Source organism: Sus scrofa, chromosome 3, assembly GCF_054392235.1.
Source record: "Sus scrofa isolate SSC_HxYL_T2T_F1_AM1 chromosome 3, Sscrofa_HxYL_maternal_Yorkshire_Landrace_v2.0, whole genome shotgun sequence".
In the NCBI taxonomy this organism is placed as follows: Eukaryota; Metazoa; Chordata; class Mammalia; order Artiodactyla; family Suidae; genus Sus; species Sus scrofa.
In genome coordinates, this window is record NC_139385.1 from 82,179,520 (window position 1) to 82,203,649 (window position 24,130).

The 24,130-nt window shown below is 37.9% G+C and overlaps 1 protein-coding gene across 3 annotated transcripts in view; it reads left to right on the forward strand.

Moving 5' to 3' along the window:
• The window catches only part of EXOC6B (exocyst complex component 6B), a 607,614-nt gene that overhangs the window by 69,533 nt on the left and 513,951 nt on the right, over positions 1-24,130 (forward strand). For all 3 annotated transcript variants that reach the window (XR_014841692.1, XM_085018912.1, XM_085018911.1), the window contains exons 2-5: positions 9,482-9,647; positions 15,422-15,469; positions 17,407-17,497; positions 17,608-17,653. Coding sequence is in view for 2 of the 3 variants with exons in the window: in XM_085018912.1 (XP_084875038.1) it covers positions 9,482-9,647; positions 15,422-15,469; positions 17,407-17,497; positions 17,608-17,653 (351 nt within the window). In the remaining variant the exon portion in view is untranslated. The remainder of the gene's footprint in view (positions 1-9,481; positions 9,648-15,421; positions 15,470-17,406; positions 17,498-17,607; positions 17,654-24,130) is intronic.

The window sequence follows — 24,130 nt, forward strand, 5'->3', positions numbered from 1 at the left end:
ATTGGTAGACAAACTGAAGTAAGGAAGGGAAGGGACTTTAAACTCCTCTTGACCTCCTGCAGTGTCTCTTTCAACATCATGCTCAAATCTGTTTTTCCGCTTTATTTTTAACTTTTGGAATAAACAGAAATACTAATGATGCTTTCATGGAGCTTAATGAGAAGAAAATGTTTCAGGACTAAAACCATGACAAAAATTAAAAAACATATATATGAAAAAGAAAAGAACAAAACAAACTCTGGAATTTTTTCCTGGATTAATCAAAAACAAAAAGCAAAATGTTCAGTCTTTTGTGTCTTGAAGTTCTCCTTGCTTCTGAAAACATCTCAGCAGATAAACTTTGTTATGATCTTCTTTTGCATCCATTTTTGAGACTATCCGAAAACCACATCTTAGTTTACTGCCCTTCCTTCTCTTTCTCTCTTTAGCATACATGGAGGATCTCTTCTGTGCCAGGCTCTGTGCTAGGAGCTGGAGATAATATGGGTAAGACACAGTCTCAACCCACAAGAAGAGTAACGTTTTAGTATGGCGAAATTGTCAAGTGAATGGGTATCCACGATATGGTTAAATTCGGTGATGGGGAGTTCCCGTTGTGGTGCAGCAGAAATGAATCCGACTACTATCCTTGAGGATTCTGGTTTGATCCCTGGCCTCACTTAGTGGGTTAAAGATCCAGTGTTGCAGGTTATAGACGTGGCTCCGATCCTGCCTTACTGTGGCTGTGGTGTAGGCCAGCAGCCACAGCCCTGATTCGACCCTTAGCCTGGGAACTTCCACATGCCTCGGGTATGGCCCTAAAAAGCAAAAAAATAAAAATAGAAAATAGAAAATTCTGTGATGGTATTAATTACAAGAGAGGAATGCATAGCAGAGTCTGTGTGATTACATTTTTTCCAGCAAAAGTAAGGTGCAAGCTGAGATTTGAAGAGTGAATGCAAGTTAACTCTTTTTTTTTTTTTTTTTTTCCTTTTTAGGGCTGCACTTGCGGCATATGGAAGTGCCTAGGCTATAGGGGTCAAACTGGAGCTGTGTAGCTGTCGGCCTGTACCACAGCTACAGTAACACCAGATCCAAGCCTCGTCTGTGACCTACACCACAGCTCATGGCAACGCTGGATCCTCAAACTCTTAATTAAATTGGAAGAAAAAGGGGAAGATCAGTAGAGGTCCTGGGAATACGATTCCTTAGCAATGTGTAGACTTTGACTTGCTGCTGGTTGTTTGATTTGCCTGCTACCTTTGAAGAATGGACAATGTTGTACATTGAGGATACTTTCCTTTGCAAATAGCAGAATATTGAGACAAAGTGGAAATAGAAAATTTCCCTTAAAACAGGAAATTTATTAGCACGTTTAACATGAAGTCTGGGCATAGGACTATTTTAGGATTGGTTCATCATTAAGGACCAACATGTTTTCCATCTTTCCCCTTATCCTCAAATTATTGGCAATATCTCTTATCGCAGGATGGTTGCTGTACAGGACAATGTCCTGCATCCTTCAGGAAAGAAACCTTTTCTTGGATCCTCATTTCCAAACATCCTTTTACTTGTATCAGTGAGTTGTGTCACCTGTTAACTGGCCATGGACATGGAGAATGGAATTTCCATGATTGGTTTACAGATTAATTAGTATTTACCCTTGCAGTAGGATGGAAAGATGAAATACCAGAACAAATTGGGACTCTTCCAATAGGAAGAAGAATAAATATCTCTTGTATAGGCACAACTAACAGGAGGTTGACTCATCTCGAGGTGTGTGCGTGCGCGTGCATGTGTGTGTGCGTGTGTGTGTGTGTGTGTGTGTGTGTGTGTCTTTTTTAAAAACCACTTAGCTTTGTGTCAGGCTTCATATTGCATTAGATTTTCCTAACTGTGTTTTCTTTGGGAGTCAGGCCCACATGTATCAGTAACAAGCAGTGTAATTTTGATTAAGGCATTTAACTTTTCTTGGCTTCAGTTTCCTCCATTGTACAATAAAAGCTTTGTATTCCATCTCCAAGGCCTCTTTCAAGTCTAATGTTTTTGGGGTCCATGTGATTTTCTTGCTTTCCTTTGCTCTGAAAGGAGACAGACTGATGTACGACAGAGGACACTCCCTAGCTGTGTGGATTTGGCAAGTTACTTCATCTTTTTGAGTTTTAGGTTCTTTAATTATAAAATGGGAATGATGTCTCGTTTATAAGGTGCCTGTGATTTAAATGAGATAACATTTGCTTATTACATTATTATTACTTTTCTCTTTTGACAAACAGATTGGAGCTGATATAGGTTCTAGCTGGTGGTATAATCCTGTAATGATTCAGTACCAGGGAATGATGGAATGATAAATATTTTTGTTGAATAGAATTCCTGAAGTGTTTTATTTCTCTTGTAATCTAGGTGGAATGTTTAGAAGTATGTATTAGATATGGACACTAAGATAAAACATTTTACTTTTTGCAAAAACCTGTGGTTTACTTTGGTTTTTTGGGGAATTAGACTCCATGGGGCAGATTTATGTGGTCAAAATTTAGGCCATAAAAAAACTGATAATTTTCCAGGAAGTCTTTTTGTTTACCTTTTACTAGATATTAGAATATCCTTTGGATATCATAAATAATTAAACCAGTGGTAGTTTATTTCGTAGGCTTTAACTGTGGCACACATGTGCCAAAAGCATATGATTTTGTTCTCCTTTCTATTGGAAATTTAAAGATTAGGGTATTTTATATAAAATATCATTTAACAATAAGTTATAAGACTTTGCCTAGCAAGTATCATAGAACATAGTTTTTAGATTTTTAAGCAGTCTCTTGGCTACATCAAATTTAAGTTTCAAGGAATGCCGTCACTAGATGGCAGTCTTTCTCCAGTTTAAGCCATTTGTGGTGGAGGAAGGAGATACCCTGTTCAAGAAGTATAATTTTTTTGACAACCAATATTAGGTTAACTTCAGGAGATCTATGATCTTTCCAGAATTTAATGCTTGTTTGTTTCAGGCATTTTTTATCTGATAGATGTGTTGGTTAGGACTAAGTCTGAGTTACATGTGAAATGCTAATGTAAGTTGAACTGTTAGGTACTGATCTATAATTTTTTTTTTCTTTTTTTGGTCTTTAGGGCTGCACTTGCGGCATATGGAGGTTCCCAGGCTAGGGGTCAAATCGGAGCTGTAGTCGCTGGCCTACATCACAGCCACAGCATCGCAGGGTCCGAGCTGTGTCTGCAACCTACACCACAGTTCATGGCAATGCCAGCTCCTACAACCCACTGAATGAGGCGAGGGATCAAACCCGTGTCCTCATGGATGCTAGTAGGGTTCGTTAACCACTGAGCCATGATAGGAACTCCCTGATCTATAATTATAATTGCCTTTTTCTATGTTAGGCAGTTTGAAACAAAACCTTTAAATCAGTGTTTTTCAACCTTTTTGATAACCAGATGAAAACTGTGGATCATTTTCCCTTAAAATTACATTTCTGTGCTTCTGCCTCTATGCATAAAATCCATATAAAATCTGGAAATTATGGGCTTCCTGATGCATACTTATGGAACACAAGTTAATTAAATATAGTCCCGAACTCCTGTTTTAAATGTGTGGGTTTTACATTCTATTCTAACTTTTAAAATTCCCAAGATACTTAAAGGATCCACTATAAACTTTTCATTTTATTCAACATTATTATAATTAAAAAGAATATTAGAATCATAAAGGCACTAAGGCGAAACAGGTGAGGCCCAGTGGTAAGGATGTAGAAAATTCATTAAGTTGTTTTGACCTACCCCTTTACACTATTCTGAAAATATATGGTCTTTACATTATTAGTGACTGAACTTGAAAGTGGAAGTGAACTGTAGAAATTTAGAGCTAGACTTCTACTAAAGAGAATTTCTAATTGATTGCTTCCTATTTTCTGATGAGAAAGGGTCAGAGAGATCAGTTGAGTTGGCCAAAGACTCGTTAGCCAGTTAGTTACTTGCATTGCTAAAAGCCAAGGCCACACAGGCAGCTAAAATCCACTTTTACTTTCTTTTATTTATATATTATTTATAGAAAGTTCACAATGCTAGGAAGGCATTATTAATGTAAGTTATGAATGTCTGAACTTTGGGATTTTCTTCTCTTTGAGGTTTTTTTTTTTCATAATCACGTAAATCTTTGTAGGGAAAAAAAACAAAGTTTTACATTGTAGGTGGAAGTATACTTGTTGCTTAGAAGTATTATTGGGTCAAGATGTACTGAATTTGAAACCAAGAGGTTGTGTAAATATTGAATAACATCTTATGCCGTTTACTTTATTTATTATTTTTCTTTTTATGCTTCCACCTGCGGCATATAGAAGTTCCTGGGCTGAGGGTTGAATTGGAGCTGCAGCTTCAGGCCTATGCCAGAGCCATGGCAACAGTGGATCCAAGCTGCATCTGGGACCTATGCCACAGCTTGTGGCAATGCCAGATCCTTAACCCACTGAGTGAGGCCAGGAATTGAACCCACGTCTGGAGAGAGACAGCATCAGGTTCTTAACCCACTGATCCACAATGGGAACTCCCACATCTTATGCCATTTAGATTGATGAATTTTCAGTGGTTATCATCTTCTTCAAATGGCAGGACCTACTGGTACCTTCACATGGAAACCTTTCTTTTTCTTTTTCTTTTTTTTTCCTTTGGAAGGGAGAAATTATGCTTATTTGAAATTAGTTCAAATGTCAATGGTAGATTCTGTCTTGTGTTTTCTAAATAGCTCTTTTAAGGCAAGTAGTTATTCTACAGTGTGTCTTAATTGTCAAAACAGATTATTTTAATTTATATAAAAATCTCTTCCCTTTATTTTAAAGGAGGAAAATGAGTTGTTCTGCTTTTTCTGAAGTGTTCAGAATTTTTACTGGAAGCGAAACTTGTATGTGTATTTTCTATGGTTACTACGAGTTTTGGGCAGTGGAACTGATCTGCTCTCTTATCCACAGGATCAGGGTCGTGATCTGGTACCCACAAATGATTATGAAACCATAAAATGTTGTTAATGAGCAAATGCGTATTTGTTGAATAAATGTCAGAGATCAAAGTGGCTTTTTTAAAAAAATTTTTTATTACTCAAATGAATTTATCACATCTGTAGTTGTATAATGATCATAACAATCCAGTTTCACAGGATTTCCATCCCACAGCCCAGGCACATCCCCCCACACCCCAAACTGTCTCCTCCGGAGACCATAAGTTTTTCAATGTCTGTGAGTCAGCATCTGTTCTGCAAAGAAGTTCAGTCTGTCCTTTTTTCAGATTCCACATGTCAGTGAAAGCATTTGATGTTGGTGTCTCATTGTACGGCTGACTTCACTTAGCACGATAGTTTCTAGGTCCATCCATGTTGCAAAAAATGCTGGTATTCTCCTTCTGGCACCCCTATAATACGGATGTTGGTGCGTTTAACGTTGTCCCAGAGTTCTCTGAGACTCTCTTCATTTGTTTTCAATCTTTTTTCTCTTTTCTATTCTGCATCCGTAATTTCCACTAATCTGTCCTCCACCTCACTTATTCGTTCTTCTGCCTCCTGTATTCTGCTGTTAGGTGCTTCTAGTGAATTTTTTTATTTCAGTTATTGTATTTTGCATCTCTTCTTAAGTTTTATTTCTTGTATCTCTTTTCGTCAGTGTTTCCTGTAAGTTATCCATCTTTGCCTCCAGTTTATTTCCAATGTCTTGTATCCTCTTCAGCATCAACAGTCTAAAATCTTTTTCCTGGAGACTAAGAATCTCCTCCTCACTTAGCTGTTTTTCTGGGGTTTTTCCTGTTCTCCCTCATCTGAGTTATAGTCCTCTGTCTTTTCATTTTTATAGGTTTTTGGTGTGGTGACCTTCTTACAGATTAATAGAGTTGTAGCCTCTCTTACTTCTGATGTCTGCCCCCCTGTGGCTGAAGTCAGTATGGGGGCTTGCTTTAGGCTTCCTGATGGGAGGGGCTGATGCCTGCCACCTGCTAGGTGGAGCTGATTCTAATCCCTCTGGTGGGTGGGGTTTAGTCTCTGGATGGGATTAGAGGCAGCTGTGTGTCTGAGGGGTCTTTAGGTAGCCTGTTTACTGAGGGGTGGGGCTGTGATCCCACCTGGATTGTTGTTTGCCCTGGGGCTTTTCAGCAGCTGACTGACAGGGGGCCAGATTTTCCCAAAATGGCCCCCTCCAAAGAAAGGCAGCTGCTGAATATTCCCGAGAGATTTGCTTTCAATGTCCTTCCCTCACAATAAGCCATGTTCACCCCTGTTTTCCCAGGATGTCCTCCAAGAACTGCAGTCAGGTTTGACCCAGATTCCCTTGGAGACTTTGCTTTGCCCTGGGACCCAGTGCATGTGAAAGTCTGTGTGAGCCTTTTAAGAGTGGGGTCTCCGTTTCCCCCGGTCCCGTGGAGCTCTTGTGCACAAGCCCCACGGGCCTTCAATGCTCTGGGGCTCTTTCTCCCAGTGTTGGATCCCTGCACGTGAGGGTTTGATGTGGGGCTCAGAACTCTCACTCCTGTAGGTGAGTCTCTGTGAACCAGTTTCCAGTCTGTGGAGCTTCCCACCCAGGAGGTATGGAGTTGTTTATATCATGAAATCGCCCCTCCTACCTCTTGATGTGGCCTCCTCTTTTTCTTCTGGAGTAGGGTATCTTTTTTAAGGTTTCCAGTCCATTTGGGTGAAGAGTGCTCAGTCTTTAGTTGTGAATTTTGTTGTTTTTAGGAGAGAAGGTGAGCTCCAGCCCTTCTATTCCACCATCTTAATCCCGTCCCCCAGAAGGCTTTACTTTTTCTGCTCAAAGTGGTCTTAAAGATAATGTTAGTTATTCATTTAGTCGATGAATGTTTACTCATTGCCAACTACTTGTCTGGCACTGTTTTAAGGGGACAGTGGTGAATATGGCAGACAAAGCTCTTGGCTGGAGTTTACAGTCTAATTGGGATGTGTTGAGGGGAAGATAAGTAACAAAACATGGATGATGGGAAGGAGAAACTTGTTTGAGGATATAAGGGAAGGTGTTACTAGCATAAGAACAACAAAAACAGGAAGGAAGAAGGCTGAAAAAAAAAATCCAGTGTAGCAGGAGCATAGAGGATGGAGGAAGACAAGGCTAGTGGTGGAATCTAGAGAGAGATGAGGTTAGAGATATAATCAGAGACTAGATTATGTGGGATCTTAAAGGCCATGGTAAGCATTTAAGATTTTTATTCCTTTTTTTATCCCCCCAGGACTGCATCCATGGCATACGGAGCTTCCCTGGCTAGGGATCGAATTGGAGCTATAGCGGTTAGCCTATACCACAGTCACAGCAACATTTGATCCATGTCTGTGACCTACACCATAGCTCACGGCAACGCCGGATCCTTGACCCACCCACTGAGTGAGGCCAGGGATCGAACCTGCGTTCTCATGAATCCTAGGCAGAATCATTTCTGCTGTGCCACGACGGGAACTCCAAATTTTTTTCCTTTTTTAAAGAAGAGGTATTGGAGAGATTTAAGCAGGTGGATAAAAACTGAACTATTGCTTTATAAAGATCATTTTTTCTGCCGTGTGCCTGCATTGGGATAGGGAGTAGGAGGGATGTGCAGTGCAGAGTAGAGACTTTTAGGAAGCTGTTGCATTGGTTCATTGTGGCAATGATACAGGTTTGGACTAGGGTTTTAGTGAAGTGGTGGGATGTGGTCAATTTTAAGACATCTTTTGGAGGTTGAGTTTTCAGGGTTTACTAATGAATTGGATGGGGTGTGTGATGGAAAGAGGTGCATTGGGAGTGACTCCTGGATTTGGATTTTTGACTTAGGCAACTGGATAGTGCCATAGCTGCAATGGGGTGGCTGAGTGGTAGGACAGCTTTTGGGAGGAACAGGTTTGGGAGTAGAGAGGGTTTGGGAGTAGAGAGTGTTTGGTGATAGATGATTGTGTGTGTGTGTGTGTGTGTAATTTGAGATGGCTTTTAAAAATCGAATTGGAATGGTATATATTAAACAGCTAGACATTTGAGTCTAGTGCTCAGGGAAGTGCTCTGAATCGAAGGTGTGGATTAGGAAATCATCACTGTATAAAGCCATGGGATTAGCTGGCATTGCTTGGTGAGAGAATATAGGTAGACAAGAGAAGAGATTTTAGGAATATTTAGAGAAAGAATAGAGGAGGAGCCCAGGAAGGAGATTGAGAAGGCAAGTCAGCGAAAGGATAAAAACAATACTGTGGTATCACTGATGTCTAGAGATAAGAGTGTTTGAAGAAGGAAGGCGTATTTAAAGCACAGCAAATGCAGCCATCAGGTACAGTAAAATGAATGCTAACTATTGGAAGGTGAGGAAGTAGAAAGAAGTTTTACTGGGAAGAGGAGCAGAGAAATAAGTTGATAGCTGGAGAGAAATGTGTAGGTAAGGACAGGTGTCTTAAAATCCTATTTTTACCCACGATAATAATTTAGCAGAGTGGGAGAAAATATAGAGTAGGGATAAAAGGGAATAGTTGCAGGAGAAAGTTCTTAGAGGCAATAGGAATGGATGACTATAGATAAGAGCTTGAAATACTTTTTTCCATTGTTACAGGAGGGCGGACAGAGTAGGAGTTTCAGATGTAAGTAGGCTGGTTGATTTCAGTGAGAGAAGAGGAAATATTTTTATTTTTTTCTTGTGATGTGTATAGTTAGTCAGCAGCTGAAAGTGAGAGGGTAGACACTTGAGGAGAGCAGAAAGCAAGGTTTTCACACATTTTGGAGACTACAAAGTGATTTTTCAGTGGTGATGTTGGCGGGATAGTTTTAGTAGTAACTAGTGAGCGGTGTTGGACTGCCCAATTAAAATTTGTCATCAGATGGAGTTCTCATCGTGGCACAGTGGTTAATGAACCCAACTAGCATCCATGAGGACACGGGTTCGATTCCTGGCCTTGCTCAGTGGGTTAAGGATCCCGAGTTGCCATGAGCTGTGGTGTAGGTCGCAGACTCAGCTTGGATCTGGCGTTGCTGTGACTCTGGCGTAGGCTGGCCGCTACCTCTCCGGTTGGACCTCTAGTCTGGGAACCTCCATATGCCGCAGGTGTGGCCCTAAAAAGACAACAACAACAGCAAAAAATTGTCTTTAGATACCTAAACTGAGTCCAGCAGCACAGCTATGTGGTTTTTCTCCAGCAGCATCAACTTCTTGGGTATAGTCTTGTAGTGATTGGATAGTTGGGTTTATCCAAAAGTAAGCTTTTCTAGATTAGTTTAATTGAGAAAGAAAGGTTCAAAGAGTTTGTAATTCAGTCCTTTCATTCTATGATGAGGATTCTGTAATGAACACTCTTGAACACTTAAATATAAAGAAGCAAGAATTTAGATTTTCCTAAACAAATACTCATCTAGCATTGGGTCAACATTAATACAATTGGATTACACTATGGATTGTGTAATTTAAATATCTAATTTCTAAACGCATTTGCTTCTAACTTTGTAATTCTGTTTCTCTCTCTTAGATATAAATCTAGTATAATCTTCATGCCATTTTTTAAAAGGTCTGTCTATGATGGTGAGGAACATGGACGATTTATGGAGAAGCTTGAAACTCGTATCCGCAATCATGATCGAGAAATTGAGAAAATGTGCAACTTTCATTACCAAGGCTTTGTGGACTCTATAACGGAACTGTTGAAAGTGAGAGGAGAAGCCCAGAAACTCAAAGTAAGGAGACTCTAAGACTTGTTCCTCTGTTCTGTGCTGGGGTCCTAACATATAAAGAGGAATACATTGTGGGTTACCTATTTATACTAAAGAATTTTGAATAGTTAAGAAAGGAATTTGTACTGAAACATCGATAATTGGGAATATGGCTTTTAGCTAAAAAGAATACTCTTTTAAGTTAAAATTCATTTGGGGCATTCCTGTTGTGGCTCAGTGGTAACGAACCCAACTAGTGTCCTTGAGGACACGGGTTCAATCCCTGGCCTCCCTCAGTGGGTTAAGGAGCTAGCATTGCTGTGGCTGTGGTGTAGGCTGGCAGCTACAGCTCTAGTTTGATCCCTAGCCTGCCAATTTCCATATGCTGTGGGTGCAGCCCTAAAAAGACAAAAAAAATTTATTTGGGATAACTGCATGTGGATGAGAACCAGTAACAAGAGTCAGTAACAGTTTCTTTCAAACAGAAACTTGGTTGACTCTGATGTCACTGTCTACTTCCTTGCTAGATAAAAGCCATCACTGCTGAATGACAGAATTGCAAAGCATGGCTGTAGAGGTCTTTGTAGCATGGTCATCTGAGCTAAAAGAAAAAAATTAGTGATAGTTGTGGAGTGTCTTCTACCAAAACACGGTCTTGATATGACAGATTCGAGTTTAGGAAAGAGGCTGGCCATATTCACTTTTCTTGAATAATTGACTTTGCTACGGAAATATTAATGTGTTTGATTATGAAATGCTGTCCTACTACCCATTGAGGGGTGTTATATAGTAAACAATTTGTACCGTATTATCTGCGTAAAATCTCCAAAATTCTGAAGTCCAAAACAGTGGGCCACAAGGTTCCAAATAAGAGTTTAATGGACCTGTACAACTCTCCAGCCATCTTAAGAACTGTATTGCCAAGCAAATTAAATCTCTCTTTGTACTCTTCTCAGTGGCTTTCTTCACCATCCTCTCCAAAAGTAGCAACTCTTCTGATTTATCGTTAAGGTTCTTTAATACGTAACTGTTTTAATTAAGTTAGACTCCTTTCTTAGTCAATGTACCAAATTTAATTTCAGATGAATTAAAGAGTTAAGTGTAAAAGACAAAATCATCACAGAACTAGCAGAAAATATAGGTAAATATTTATGTGATTTTTGGGAGTGAGGTATACATTTCTAAACACAATTCTTAAGCCAGAAAGAAAATGTTGATACATACAGCAACATTAAAATGAAAAAACCTTTCTACATACAACTTAAAAATTACAAAGTAAATAATAAATGAAAATATTTGTAAATACATATGACAAACCTTAACATAGAGAAAGTCTTTGTAGGTTAATAGGAAAAATGTGAACACTCTTAATAGAAAACTGAGAAGTACATATTAATATTAAGTTTACATAAGAAGAAATACAAAAGAACTCTACAATTGAGAAATAATAATAATAATTATTATTATTATTATTTTTTTTGGTCTTTTTGCTATTTCGTTGGGTCGCTCCCGCGGCATATGGAGGTTCCCAGGCTAGGGGTCCAATCGGAGCTTAGCCACCGGCCTACGCCAGAGCCACAGCAACGTGGGATCCGAGCCGCGTCTGCAACCTACACCACAGCTCACGGCAACACCGGATCCTTAACCCACTGAGCAAGGGCAGGGATCGAACCCGCGACCTCATGGTTCCTAGTCGGATTCGTTAACCACTGCGCCACGGCGGGAACTCCACAATTGAGAAATAATTAAAGGGATGCAAATTTAAATAACAAAATGCCACCTAATAAAATGACAAAGATGAAAATGTTAATTAAGATTGGAGATGATACCTATCAACTTGGGAATGGCTGGTTGGAGTATAAACTACTTCAACTTTTAAGGAGAGCAATTTTATTTGAGTACTGAAAATTCCACATAGTTTTAAGATTTATTCTAAAGCTACAGGTGCATGTATAAAGATGTTCATACGATTTTTTAAGAAGATTAAAACTTTAAAATGTCCCTGAAAGTTGGGAGTTCCTGTTGTAGCGCAGCAGAAATGAATCTGACTAGTATCCACAAGGATGTGGGTTCAACCCCTGTCCTCTTCAGTGGGTGGGAGATCCGGTATAGCTGTGAGCTATGGTATAGGTCACAGACACAGCTAGGATCCTGCACTGCTCTGGCTATGGCATAGGCTGGCAGCTATAGCTCCCATTCGACCTCTAGTCTGGGAACTTCCATATGCCACAGGTATGGCCCTAAAAAGCACACCAACCAACCAACCAACCCTAAAATGTTCCTGAAAGTCATTTAGCAAAGGATTAGCAAAATAAATCATAGTACATTCATTTAAAAGAATAATAAATTACAATATATTCTAGAAGAGTATCTGAGATGTGAAAGTATTAGAAATGTTTGCTTAATGTACAAAGCAGATTACACATATGAACAATATGATCTTATTTAAAATAAAAAGTTACACCAAATTTTTGGGATACTAAAAAGCCCCAAGTGGACAAAAGTGACTGAAATGTGTGAGAACAAAGATACGGGGCTTTTGCAAGAGCAGTTTGTCCTCACTGAGCCATCCCAGCTTCCCATTCATTTATGCTCACTTTGGGCTGTTGTTGGATACCTGTATTCCAGACTTCTCCTTCTGCTTCCTGGGCCCCTGTTCCATGATGGGCAGCAGGGTGCTCTGTGCCTGGTTACTGAAGTGGTCATATGGAAGAGTATCTGAGTATTGCCTGTAATGCTCACCAGTTGCTGATATGACCTGCTGGCTTGTACTCATCTTGTCTTCCTTCTTTCAGATTTCAAGTTGCAAATTCTCTCTCATTACTCAGGATGCCCCTGAGTGATGTTGCGAGCTAGAGACTACCAGTTAAAGGTTTTGACTGTTTCAGGTTCCACTCACTTTGAGAGCTGAGGGGATTAAAGTGTACCAGCAACATCTGGGAGACTCTGCTTTAGGGGGATCCGTTCAACCTGTAGTAAAAGCCTGTGAAAGATTCTTGAAGTCTAGAAAAGAGTTTACAAAATGGAAAAGGTTAAGTATTACCTACTGTCAGTATTATTTGAACATAACAATGAAAAGAAAGTATACTCTTAAGGATACCTACTATTTCTTTTGATTCACAGTATGTATGTATGTATGTGTGTGTATGCGTATGTGTATATATATCCATATATATGTTCTCTGAATCAAGAATAGCATCCTTGATAGGCAACATAGTTTCTTCTCATTGTTATGTTCAAATAGTATTGAAATAGTATTTTTCTTTCTCATCAGAAGCTTTGGTTATGCTCCTGAGGATGTTTAGAAATATGGTTTGCATGAAATCAATTTAGTGGGCCAGGATCAGTATTTTTAATAATAATTGAAACAGAATAGAAAAAGGAATAGTAAGAATGAACATTGTTTCTTGAAAATTTTGTTTCAGCTCATATTTGTGTGTGTACGTATGTATGTATGTATGCATGCATTCCCTATACTTGTATATTGGGTTGCAATGTAAAATATATTTATTTTCTTTTTTTTTTTTTTCTCTTTTTATGGCCACATCTGCAGCATATGGAAATTCCCAAGCTAGGGGTCCAGTTGGAGCTGCAGCTGCTGGCCCTATGCCACAGGCACAGCAATGGCAGATTGTAGGTCACAGATCTGGGCTGCATCTGTGACCTATACTGCAACTTGCGTCAATGCCAGATCCTTAACCCACTGTGTGAGGCCAGGGATTGAGCCACATCCTCATGGACACTATGTTGGGTTCTTAACCTTCTCAGCCACCATGGGAATTCCTAAAATATGTTTCTTACAGTGAGTTTGAAGTAGAAAAAGAAAGTTTCAGAATTGGTATCTTTATAAGGTAAACAAAGTATTCTAGTAGAGCCAATCATGCTGAATTTAGTAGTATTTATGGAAGGTTGAATTTTGTGAGATCTCCTGTTTAAGATGAAAAAAATTATTTTTGAATAATGATGACTCAAGGCAACCCACCCCATTTTTTGTTCACATTACTTAAAGACTTTTTCTTATATTGAGTTGATATTAATGCTATTTTTTAGTAACAGCCATTTATTGGTTTGAATAATAAACTCTTCAGATATCACTTATTCTAGACCAAGGATCAGCAAGTTATGTCATATTGCAGGCCAAATCCAGCTTGCTGCTTCCTGTTTTTGTAAATAAAGTTTTATTGGAACACAGCAACTCCCATTCATTTATGTTATGTTTATTGCTTCATTTTTGCTATAATGGCAGTGCATGTGGTAATCTGCTCAGAAAACCATAGTCCAGGTATAGTGTGTGGTGTATAATAGTTCAGGGCAAAATTTTCAGGGGTGTGTTCCTAAAAACCTAGTTTCTTGAGATGATCTTCAGTAAAAGGGTGTTGTAGAAAATAAGTTGGAAAACACTGTATGATGGTTCCTTCTTGGGCATTTACAATGCTGTAGAATATCAAATGCTTCAAGAAGTCCTGAATAAACCTGTTTAGCAGTATGTCCCATATGTATTAATATGTGTATGTATGCACACTTGTGCACTTCTCTGTGCATGTGCAGAGTACCTATTAATTAACATTTCTTGGTGTTTTAAGGGAAATAATAGGAAATGCTGGATTAAGGGAAAATCTTAAATGTGTAAGGAGTGGCAATTGTTGGTGAGAGGGTAGGAAGCCCATTAAAGAAAGCTTTAGAAGTTAATGTGGCTCATGTTATGCTAATGTTTCAGAAAGTGAGGAGAGTGTTATTCTCTATACCTAATTTTGCTGTACAGTCAAAAATTGACAGAACACTGTAAACCAACTATAATGGAAAAAATAAAAATCGTTAAAAAAGGTAAAAAAAAAATATCAATTAAGTCTTCAAAAATGGCTACCAAAATAAGGAGTGCTAGTCCTGTAAATTATGAACTCTACATAGTATTAAGGCTTGTGCACTTGATTTTGACTGTTTGATGGAGAGATTAATTTAGAAAAATGGAAGCGTTAGGAACTGGTTTTTTTTTTTTTTTTTTTTTTTTGTCTTTTTGCCATTTCTTGGGCTGCTCCTGTGGCATATGGAGGTTCCCAGGCTAGGGGTCTAAGCGGAGCTGTAGCCACCAGCCTACGCCGGAGCCACGCAGAGGCCGCAGAGCCCGCAGAGCAGCGCGGGATCCAAGCCGCGTCTGCAACCTACACCACAGCTCACGGCAATGCCAGATCCTTAACCCACTGAGCAAGGGCAGGGATCGAACCCGCAACCTCATGGTTCCTAGTCGGATTCGCTAACCACTGAGCCACAATGGGAACTCCCAGGAACTGTTAAGAATTAATGATACCCCAAATTTAAGATGAAATGTTTTCTAAAATTTAGAATAATATGTAGAAAACTTTGACCTGAGTTAAAAAGTTCAACTTATATTCAAGTTTTCCAGGAATACATTGGTGAAGTGAGGAGTATCTGTCATAAAATTTGTTCTTTCTATATGTAATAGAGATGGTAAGGTTCTTTATGGGTTATTTTTCCTGTTATAATGTTTTTCTTTCCTTTTTTCTATTTCCAAAATTAAACTGTGATCTTTAGTTGTTATATTATTTTAATCTGTAATGTTTCAAACTGAACATATTTTTTAGTAATTTTTTTTTATTGCTTGAAATGTCATACAAAAAGTGGAAAAGTTGATATCATTTAATCCCAAGAGAATGCCACTAAACCAAAATGTGGTGGAATATGGAAACTATCCGAATACCTATTCTTAGTCTTTTCATTTTAACATTTTGATCATCTCCAACTATTGTCTGTTTATGAATTTGATTGTCTTCTCTCCACAGAATCAAGTGACGGATACTAATAGAAAACTACAACATGAAGGAAAGGAAGTAAGGCCAGTTTATCTTTTGAAAAAATCTTTTGTTTCTTGTAATTCTGTTTTTATGGACTATGTTCTTGACTTAGTGGCTTATAAGACCATAAGCAGCATGTGGGAGGAACTTGGACATTATGTTGCTTTTCCTATTTATTTGAAGTAAATGAATATAGCCATTAGAAAGCTTAATGAGAGAGTATGTCACCTTCCTCAGCTATGTTTTTGAGTCAGTTGAGTGGTTGTAATATGAGCAATGCTGTTTCCTCTGCCTGGAATGTTCTTTCCTCAGTGTCTACCTATTTCAGGTGTTTGCTATGTTAGTTCCTTAATGAGGTCTTTTCTAGCCACTGTATTTAGAATCGCAGTCTCATTTTCACCTCCTGTATCCTTTTTACCTTTCCTGCTTTATTTTTCTCCACTGCACCTATCATGCTCTGATATTTTAGAGTTTCTTTATATGTTTGTTTTTTGTCTGTCTCCTTTCGTTAGAAATTCAGCTCCCTGAGGTCGGGATTTTTTATTTTTATTATTATTATTTTTGTCTTTTCAGGGCTGCACCCGTGGCCATATGGAGGTTCTCAGGCTAGGGGTCTAATCGCAGCCACAGCTGCCGACCTACGTCACAGCCATAGCAATGCTAGATCTGAGGTGCATCTGCGACCTACACCACAGCTCTCGGCAATGCTGGATCCTTAACCCACTGAGAGAGGCCAGGGATCAAACCCGAAACCTCATGGTTCCTAGTTGGATTCATTTCCACTGTGCCACGATGGGAACTCCAGGATATTTTTTTTTCCTTTTTTTTTTGTAATGCATTGCCGTATCCCATCTACCTACCTAAACAGTGATTGGCGCAACATGAATGCTCCATAAATATTTGTTAAAATATTATTGATTCTATTAATTGATATACTCACATTTAAGTCATCATAGTTTGTAAGATTTTATATCCATTTTCTCATTTAATCCTCATGGCAGACCTAAGACAAAGTCAGGACAGGTATTATCACTTAATTTTATGGATTAGGAAAGCAAAACAGAAGATGTTCTAAATTTTACATAGTAATTGGCAAGGCTGGGACTAAAACCCAAAGTTTTCTGACTTGGAGTCTATTACTGTTCTCTATATCAGAGACCTTCCTTATTGCCTAATACTTATTTAATGTTTAATTTCAATAATCTTTAAGGATAGCCTTTGATTGTTTTATCAGTACATTAATCAGGACCATTCGCTTTTGTTCTTTTTTGCATGGTATCTAAGTGGATAACCTTTTTAGATATGGGTATGAGATGAATACTGTAAGAGACTGTGTAGATTATTGCTTTTTAAAAGTTTGTCTCACATATTTTAAATTAAGGAGTGCAATGTAGTTATATTGTGGTATGACCTCAGATGGAAGACTTTAAAACAGCTATGGGAAGAAAAGTGAGTTACTTTTCACTAAACTGGAACTCTTGGAAAAGCCACAACTTCTAAGTGTGTGGTTTATTTGTTGAAATAGAGATTTAGTTGAAGATTATTTTCCAGATTCATTTGAAGCTGTATGGCAAGGACTGTTTTCCTCTAGGAGTCTAGCACTGATGAAAGAAATATAGGATCTTCTCAGAAGATTTTTACAATCGTAAATCATGAAGTGTCTGAATAGGGTTTGGAGCAAAGTCTGCAAATTTTTTCTTTTCTCCTGGAGAGCCTCTGAATTTTAAGATTTCATTTCACCTAGCTTTTCCTGGTTTAGTATGTATGGATCTTGGGGAGAAAGTGGGAAACCATGCAGGGATGTTTTACTGGTTGAGAAAGGCAGTACCTTAGTCTGCTTGGCAGGTCTTACTATGAAACTGTCTGGAATTTTCTGATGAATTGAACATAGGGGGGAAAAATGTGACTGAAAGCTTTTTATTTACAGCTGTTGGCATAATTCAGTTTTTTTTTTTTTTTCCCCTCTTGCCAAGCTGGTAATAGCAATGGAAGAGCTGAAGCAGTGTCGACTACAACAGAGAAATATTTCTGCCACTGTTGATAAATTAATGCTGTGTCTTCCAGGTGAGGAACTGGAAATAGAGTAGGATTCTTGATGTAATTCCTTTAGCTTTAATTAGTCTTTCACTTTCTCTAAATAATGCATGTGTGCTCTTTTCTCCCTCTCTTTCAAGTCCTGGAGATGTATAGCAAACTGAGGGACCAGATGAAAACAAAAAGGTAAGATTTTTTTTTTTATTGAATACTTTTTATTATCTAAAATTTTTGTTATTTAGAATTTTTTGAAAGTCCATATTAAGCATAACATTTCAAAAAATAATTGTCCGTATAACATCATCTCTCTCCTTTTGTATATCTGTTGACTGGGACATATTTCTGAGACATATTTACATATGCTAGTGGTATGCTGATGTATTTTGTCATGTTTTATGTTTAATAAAAAATGCTACACATAGTTTGATTTTTTAGAAGACCCAACCTTTTAGGGGAAAAACATGTAACTGTTTTAGTGATAGTGAATTTGAGAAACATACTTTGGTTTAGTATTGTAGTAGAAAAAATAAGTTATTGGTTCTGGTGCAGGAGTGAATCAGTCAGGGTTCTTCATTTAAGCAGAACCAATATGGTGTGTGTGTGTGTGTTGGGGGAAAGGGGGGACAGAGGGGGAGAGAGGAGGAGTCGAAGAGAGGGAGAGGGATACTGATTTTTATCCCTAGGGAACCGGATCAGATGATCAAGCATAGCTGGCTGGGAGGCTAGTGTCAGGGAAGAGTTAATACTATTGCCGGAGTCTGAAGACAGTCTGCTGGCAGAATTTCCTCTTCCCCTGGGAAGGTTAGTCTTTGTTCTATCAGGACCTTTAACTGATTGAATGAAGCCCACCTACATTATGGAGAATATTCTTCGTTACTCACAGTCTACTGATTTAAGTGGTAATCATCGCATGTGAAAAATACCTTCCCAGAAGTTATCTAGAATAATATTTGAGTGAATCTCTGGGTACCCTGGCCTAACCAAGTTGATATATAAAGTTGACTGTCACAAGGGGGCAAGGTCAAGGTTAATAAATTCAGAGGACTCCTCTCCTGTGTGTTATTTTCATCTGGTTTCATTCCAGAAGAAACATTATAGTGACTGGCTCCTTTTTCCAAATTGGAGTAAGCATCCCTACCCTCTCTGCCCGGGGGGTGCCTTGCAGTATGATGAGAGTATGTGAAGCAATAGGATAAATAGGACACATCTCCCAGAATGTTAATTTTACCTAGTTTTGAGGGAAAAAAGTCTGGAATTTAAATGTATTTAATACTGAAATAAGAATAAAAATATTAAGAATAAAGATTCTAAATTCTCAAGAACTTGAAAGCTAAAGTATGAGGCATGAAGAGTTTCTGAATTTCTTAGGATTGTTTCCCAGACTGCCTTCTCCCCAGGAAGACATGTTCATGTCAGAGAACAGAAGTTGAACAATGTGAGAAATTCTGTTCAATGAGATGGAAAGTAATATGATTTTCCTGATAACCTTTCTGTGAAGTTCTGAAGTTATAACAGCTTTTCTGACTTAACAGATAGTAATAATTTTCCAGTTTTGATTCATATGTATGTTAATATTTATGGCATCTATATTAACATATTCATGGACACAGAGAGGTAAAGATGAACTTTTAAGAGATTACAGATAAAACTCATATCCCTTTCCTCAGTCCTATTTCCTCCCTACTCCCCTGAGGACACCAGTATCATAAGTTTGGTGAGTGTCCTTCTTGCCAATGTTGTTATATCCATAAATCATATATTGTATTTTATGTTTTTAAAAACATTTACATGAGTAGTTTTCAGTCCTGATTTTTTTTTAAACTTTATTCGTTCATTCAACAAAAAATGAATCGAGTACCTACTGTATTGCTAGGCGTTGCTCTTAGTCTTGGGGTTATGCCTCTGAACAAAATAGACCAAAAAATCTGCTCTTATGGGGCTTACATGCCAGTGAAGAGCTGTTTAAAATTTATCCATAGAGATCTAATTCACTTATTTTAATTGCTCAGTAGTGCAATATATAATATATAGTGCATTATATAAATCCACATTTCTTCTCAATTCCAGTGATTGTTATAAGTGCTGTTCACCAGTATTTCTAGCTCAGCCTTCTTCTGGCACATAGTAGGATTATATTTCCTGGCCTTCCTTGGGCTATATCAACTCCACATATTGAGTTGCTCTCCTTTCTGTTATCCTCCTTACTCCAGTTGGGCTCTGATACCCTGTGTTATGCTTCTGTCCTGCCTGAATGTCCTCCTCATCCAGTTTCGCTCTGATATTCCCTGCCAGGCTGCCTTCCTATGCAGACATTCTTACCTTACTAGGTCCCTTGTATCCCATGATGGTCTATCTTACCCTCACTCATCAGTATCGTAATTTTTTTTTTTCAGCAATATTTGTAGTTTTTAGTGAACACGTCTTACATTTTTTTTTTGCATGCCTGTCCCTAAATGTTTCAAATTTTATGATGCTTATTTTAAATGATACTGATTTTTAAGTTTTAATTTTCAGTCATATATTACTAATATACCATTAATTTTTGTTTATCTTGTATTCTGTAAACTTACTAAATCACTCACTAATTCTAATAGCTTTTTTTGTATATTTCATTGGATTTTCTATGTAGATGATTATCTTGTCTGCAAGTGAAGACAGATTTCTTTCTTTCCAATTGGGATACTTGCTTTTTGGTTTGTTTTTCTTGTCTTTCTGAACTGGCTGGAGTCTCCAGTGCAATGCTGAATAGAAATGGTGAGAGTGGATGTCCTTGTCTTGTTCTTGATCTTAGGGGAAAAGCATTTCCCCATTAAGATGCTTGGTGTAGTTTTTATGTACATGTTGTTTTATAAAGTTGACATTTGCTTCCATTTCTAGCTGTTGCAAGTTTCTATCAGGAATGAATATTGTTTTTGTCTAACGCTTTTTTTTTTTCTATGTCCGTGAGATGATCATATGTTTTTAATTTCTTTTTTAGTTTATTAGTATGGATTATATTGATTATTGAATGTGAAACCAAACTTGGATTCATGGAATAAATCCCACTTGGTCATGGTACATTATCCTTTTTCATATGATATTGTATTTGATTTGCCAAAATTTTGTTGAGGATTTTTGTGTCTGTGTTCATGACAATATTTATCTGTAATTTTCTTTATTTGTAATATCTTTGTCTGATTTTGGTATTAGATTAATGCTGGCCTTGTGAATAACTTGGAAAGTTTTCTCTCTTTGGTTTTCTGGAAGAATTTGTATAGTGTTGGCATTGTTTTCCTTAAATAGTTGGTAGAATCTACCACTGAAGCCGTTTGGACCAGGAGATTTGTTTTTGGTGAGATAGTTGCTAACTACAAATTTAATTAAAAAAATAAATACATGGATGTTTGCATTTTGTGTTTCTTGAGTAAATTTTGCTTATTTGTGTCTTTCAAATAATTTGAGTCGTTGAAATTCAAGTTGCTGAATTCATTAACAAAAGTTATTCATAATATTCCTTTATTATTTCAACATGCGTAGGATCTATAGTGATACTTTCTTTTATTGCTTATATTGATAATTTATGTCTTTTCTGTCTTTGTTTCTATCTCTCTGATTATTTTGGCTAGAGGTTTATCAATTTTTATTATTATTTTTTGTCTTATTAGGGCTGCATCCACGGCTATGAAAGTTCCCAGCCTAGGGGTCGAATCGGAGTTGTAGCTCCTGGCCTATGCCTCAGCCACATCAATGCCAGATCTGAGCTGCATCTGTAACCTACACCACAGCTCATGACAATGCCAGATCCATAACCCACTGAGCGAGGCCAGGGATAAAACCTGCATCCTCACGGGTCCTAGTCACATTTGTTTCCGCTGAGCCATGATGGGAACTCCAATTTTTATTAATTTTTTTTGAAAAAAAGCATCTTTAGGTTTTGTTGAGTAGTTTTCCTTACTTTTCTATTTTACTAATTTTTGCTGTTATCTTTAGTATTTCCTTTCTTCTGCTTACCGGGGGTTTAGTATACTCTTTTTTTATTTTTTTATTTTTGTTGTTGTTGTTGTTGTTGTTGTTGCTATTTCTTGGGCCACTCCCGTGGCATATGGAGGTTCCCAGGCTAGGGGTTGAATCGGAGCTGTAGCCACCGGCCTACGCCAGAGCCACAGCAACGCGGGATCCGAGCCGCGTCTGCAACCTACACCACAGCTCACGGCAACGCCGGATCGTTAACCCACTGAGCAAGGGCAGGGACCGAACCCGCAACCTCATGGTTCCTAGTCGGATTCGTTAACCACTGCGCCACGACGGGAACTCCTATACTCTTTTTTTAAATTGAAGTATAGTTGATATACAATGTTGTGTTAGTTTCAGATGTATAGCAGAGTGATTCAGTTATATGTACATATATTCTTTTTCATTATAGGTTATTATAAGATATTGAATATAGTTTCCTGTACTATATATAGGTCCTTGTTCATCTATTTTGTATATAGTAGTGTGTATCTGTTAATTCCAAATTCCTATTTATCTCACCTTCTTTCCCCTTTGGTAACCATAAGTTTATTTCCTGTGTTTCTGAGTCTTTTTCTGTTTTGTAAATAAGTTCATTTGTATCATTTTTTAGATTCCATATACAAATGATATCGTATAATATTTGTCTTTGTCTGACTTCACTTAGTATGATAATTTCTAGGTCCATCCATGTTGTTGTAGATCGCATTATTTCATTCTTTTTTATGGGTAACGCATTGTGTATATATACCACATTTTCTTTATCCATTCATCTGTCAGTGGACATTTAGGTTGCTTCCATGTCCTGGCTATTGTAAATAATGTGCTCTTTTTCTAGCTTTATTAAGTGGAAGCCTAAAGCATTGACTTTGGTTCTATTTTCTAATGAAGTGTAGTAAATAAAACTGTACATGTCTCTCTAAGCAGTCCTTTAATGGTATCTTAGATGTTTTATGATGTTATGGGGTTTTCTACATTTATTTCAATTATTTTCTAATTTTCGTTGTGATTTTAAAATTTTATTGCACTGATTATTTAGAAGTGAATTGGCTAATTTCTAAATATTAGAGGATTTTCCAGGTTTTCCAAAATCAATTTGTAGTTTTAGTTCATTGTGTTCATAAATGTAAAATTTCAACCTTTTATGTCTGTTGAGACTTGTGTTATGGCCTGGCATATGGTCTGTTTTGGAGAAAATTACATGTGCGCTTCAAAATAATGTATGTTTCATTGAGGAGAGCATTAAGTCACTTAGACATACTTGGTTGATGGTGGTGTTCAGGTTTTCTACATCCTGATGATTTTGCATTTGTCATTTACTGACAGAGGAGTGTTGAAATTGCCTATCATGATTATAGATTTGCTAATGTCGTCTTTCCGTTCTTTCAGTTCTTGCTATGTGTACTTTGAAGCTCTTTTATTGGCTGCATACACATTTAGCATGGTGAATCTTTTTGATGAAATAACCCATTTATTATTAGAGAAGATTCGTTTTCCTTGATAATATTCCTTTTCCTGAAATATGTATATTTTGGTATTAATACAGGTAGCTGCTGCTTCTTTCTTTTGGTTTCATTTTTTACATTGTCTATTTTTAATATCCTTTTTGCTAATATAATATATATTTTGATTTTTTTTTTAGGGCCACACCTGTGACATATGTAAGTTCCCAGGCCAGGGGTCAAATTGGAGCTGTAGCTGCCTGCCTACACCACAGCCACAGCAACGCCAGATCCTAGCCACGATTGCGACCTACTCCGCAACTCATGGCAATGCCGGATCCCCAACCCACCGAGCGAGCCCAGGGATCAAACCCACCTGCTCATGGATACTAGTCAGATTCATTACCCCTGAGCCACAATGGGAACTCTCTCTAAAATATTTGTAACAGCTTCATTGAGATAGAGTTCACATCCTTTTCACTTCATCCATTTAAAAAGTACAATTCGGTGGCTTTTATTGTATTCAGAAATGTGTGACCAATCACCACAATTAATTTTGCAAAGTTTTTATTCTTCCCAAAAGATACTCTGAGCCCCTTGGCCATAACTACCCAATTTTCTCCTGTCCCATTCCCCTTTTGCAACTATTAGGAACCACTGATTCACTTTCTGTCTCTGCAGATTACTTATTCTGAACATTTCATAAAAATGGAATCATGCAATAAGTAGTTCTTTGGATTGTTTATAATTTGGAGCTTTTGCAAATAATGCTGCTATGAATTTTTGTTTATAAGTTTTTGTGGGACATACGTTTCATTTCCCTTGACTATATATATACCTAGGAATGAAATTTTGCTTGATCATGTGGTAACTCTGTTTAACCATTTGAGGAACTGCCAGGCTGTTTTCCAAAGCAGCTGTGCCATTTTACCTTCCTACCAGTGGCATATGAGGACTCCATTTTCTCTGTATTCTAGCCAATACTTATTGTCTATCTTTTGATTATGGCCGTCTTGGTGGGTGTGAAATGGTATCTCACTGTTCACCTTCATTTTTTTTTTTTTGGTCTTTTTGCCATTTCTTGGGCCGCTCCCACAGCCTATGGAGGTTCCCAGGCTAGGGGTCAAATTGGAGCTGTAGCCGCCAGCCTACACCAGAGCTACAGCAACGTGGGATCTGAGCTGCATCTGCAACCTACACCACAGCTCACAGCAATGGCGGATCCTTAACC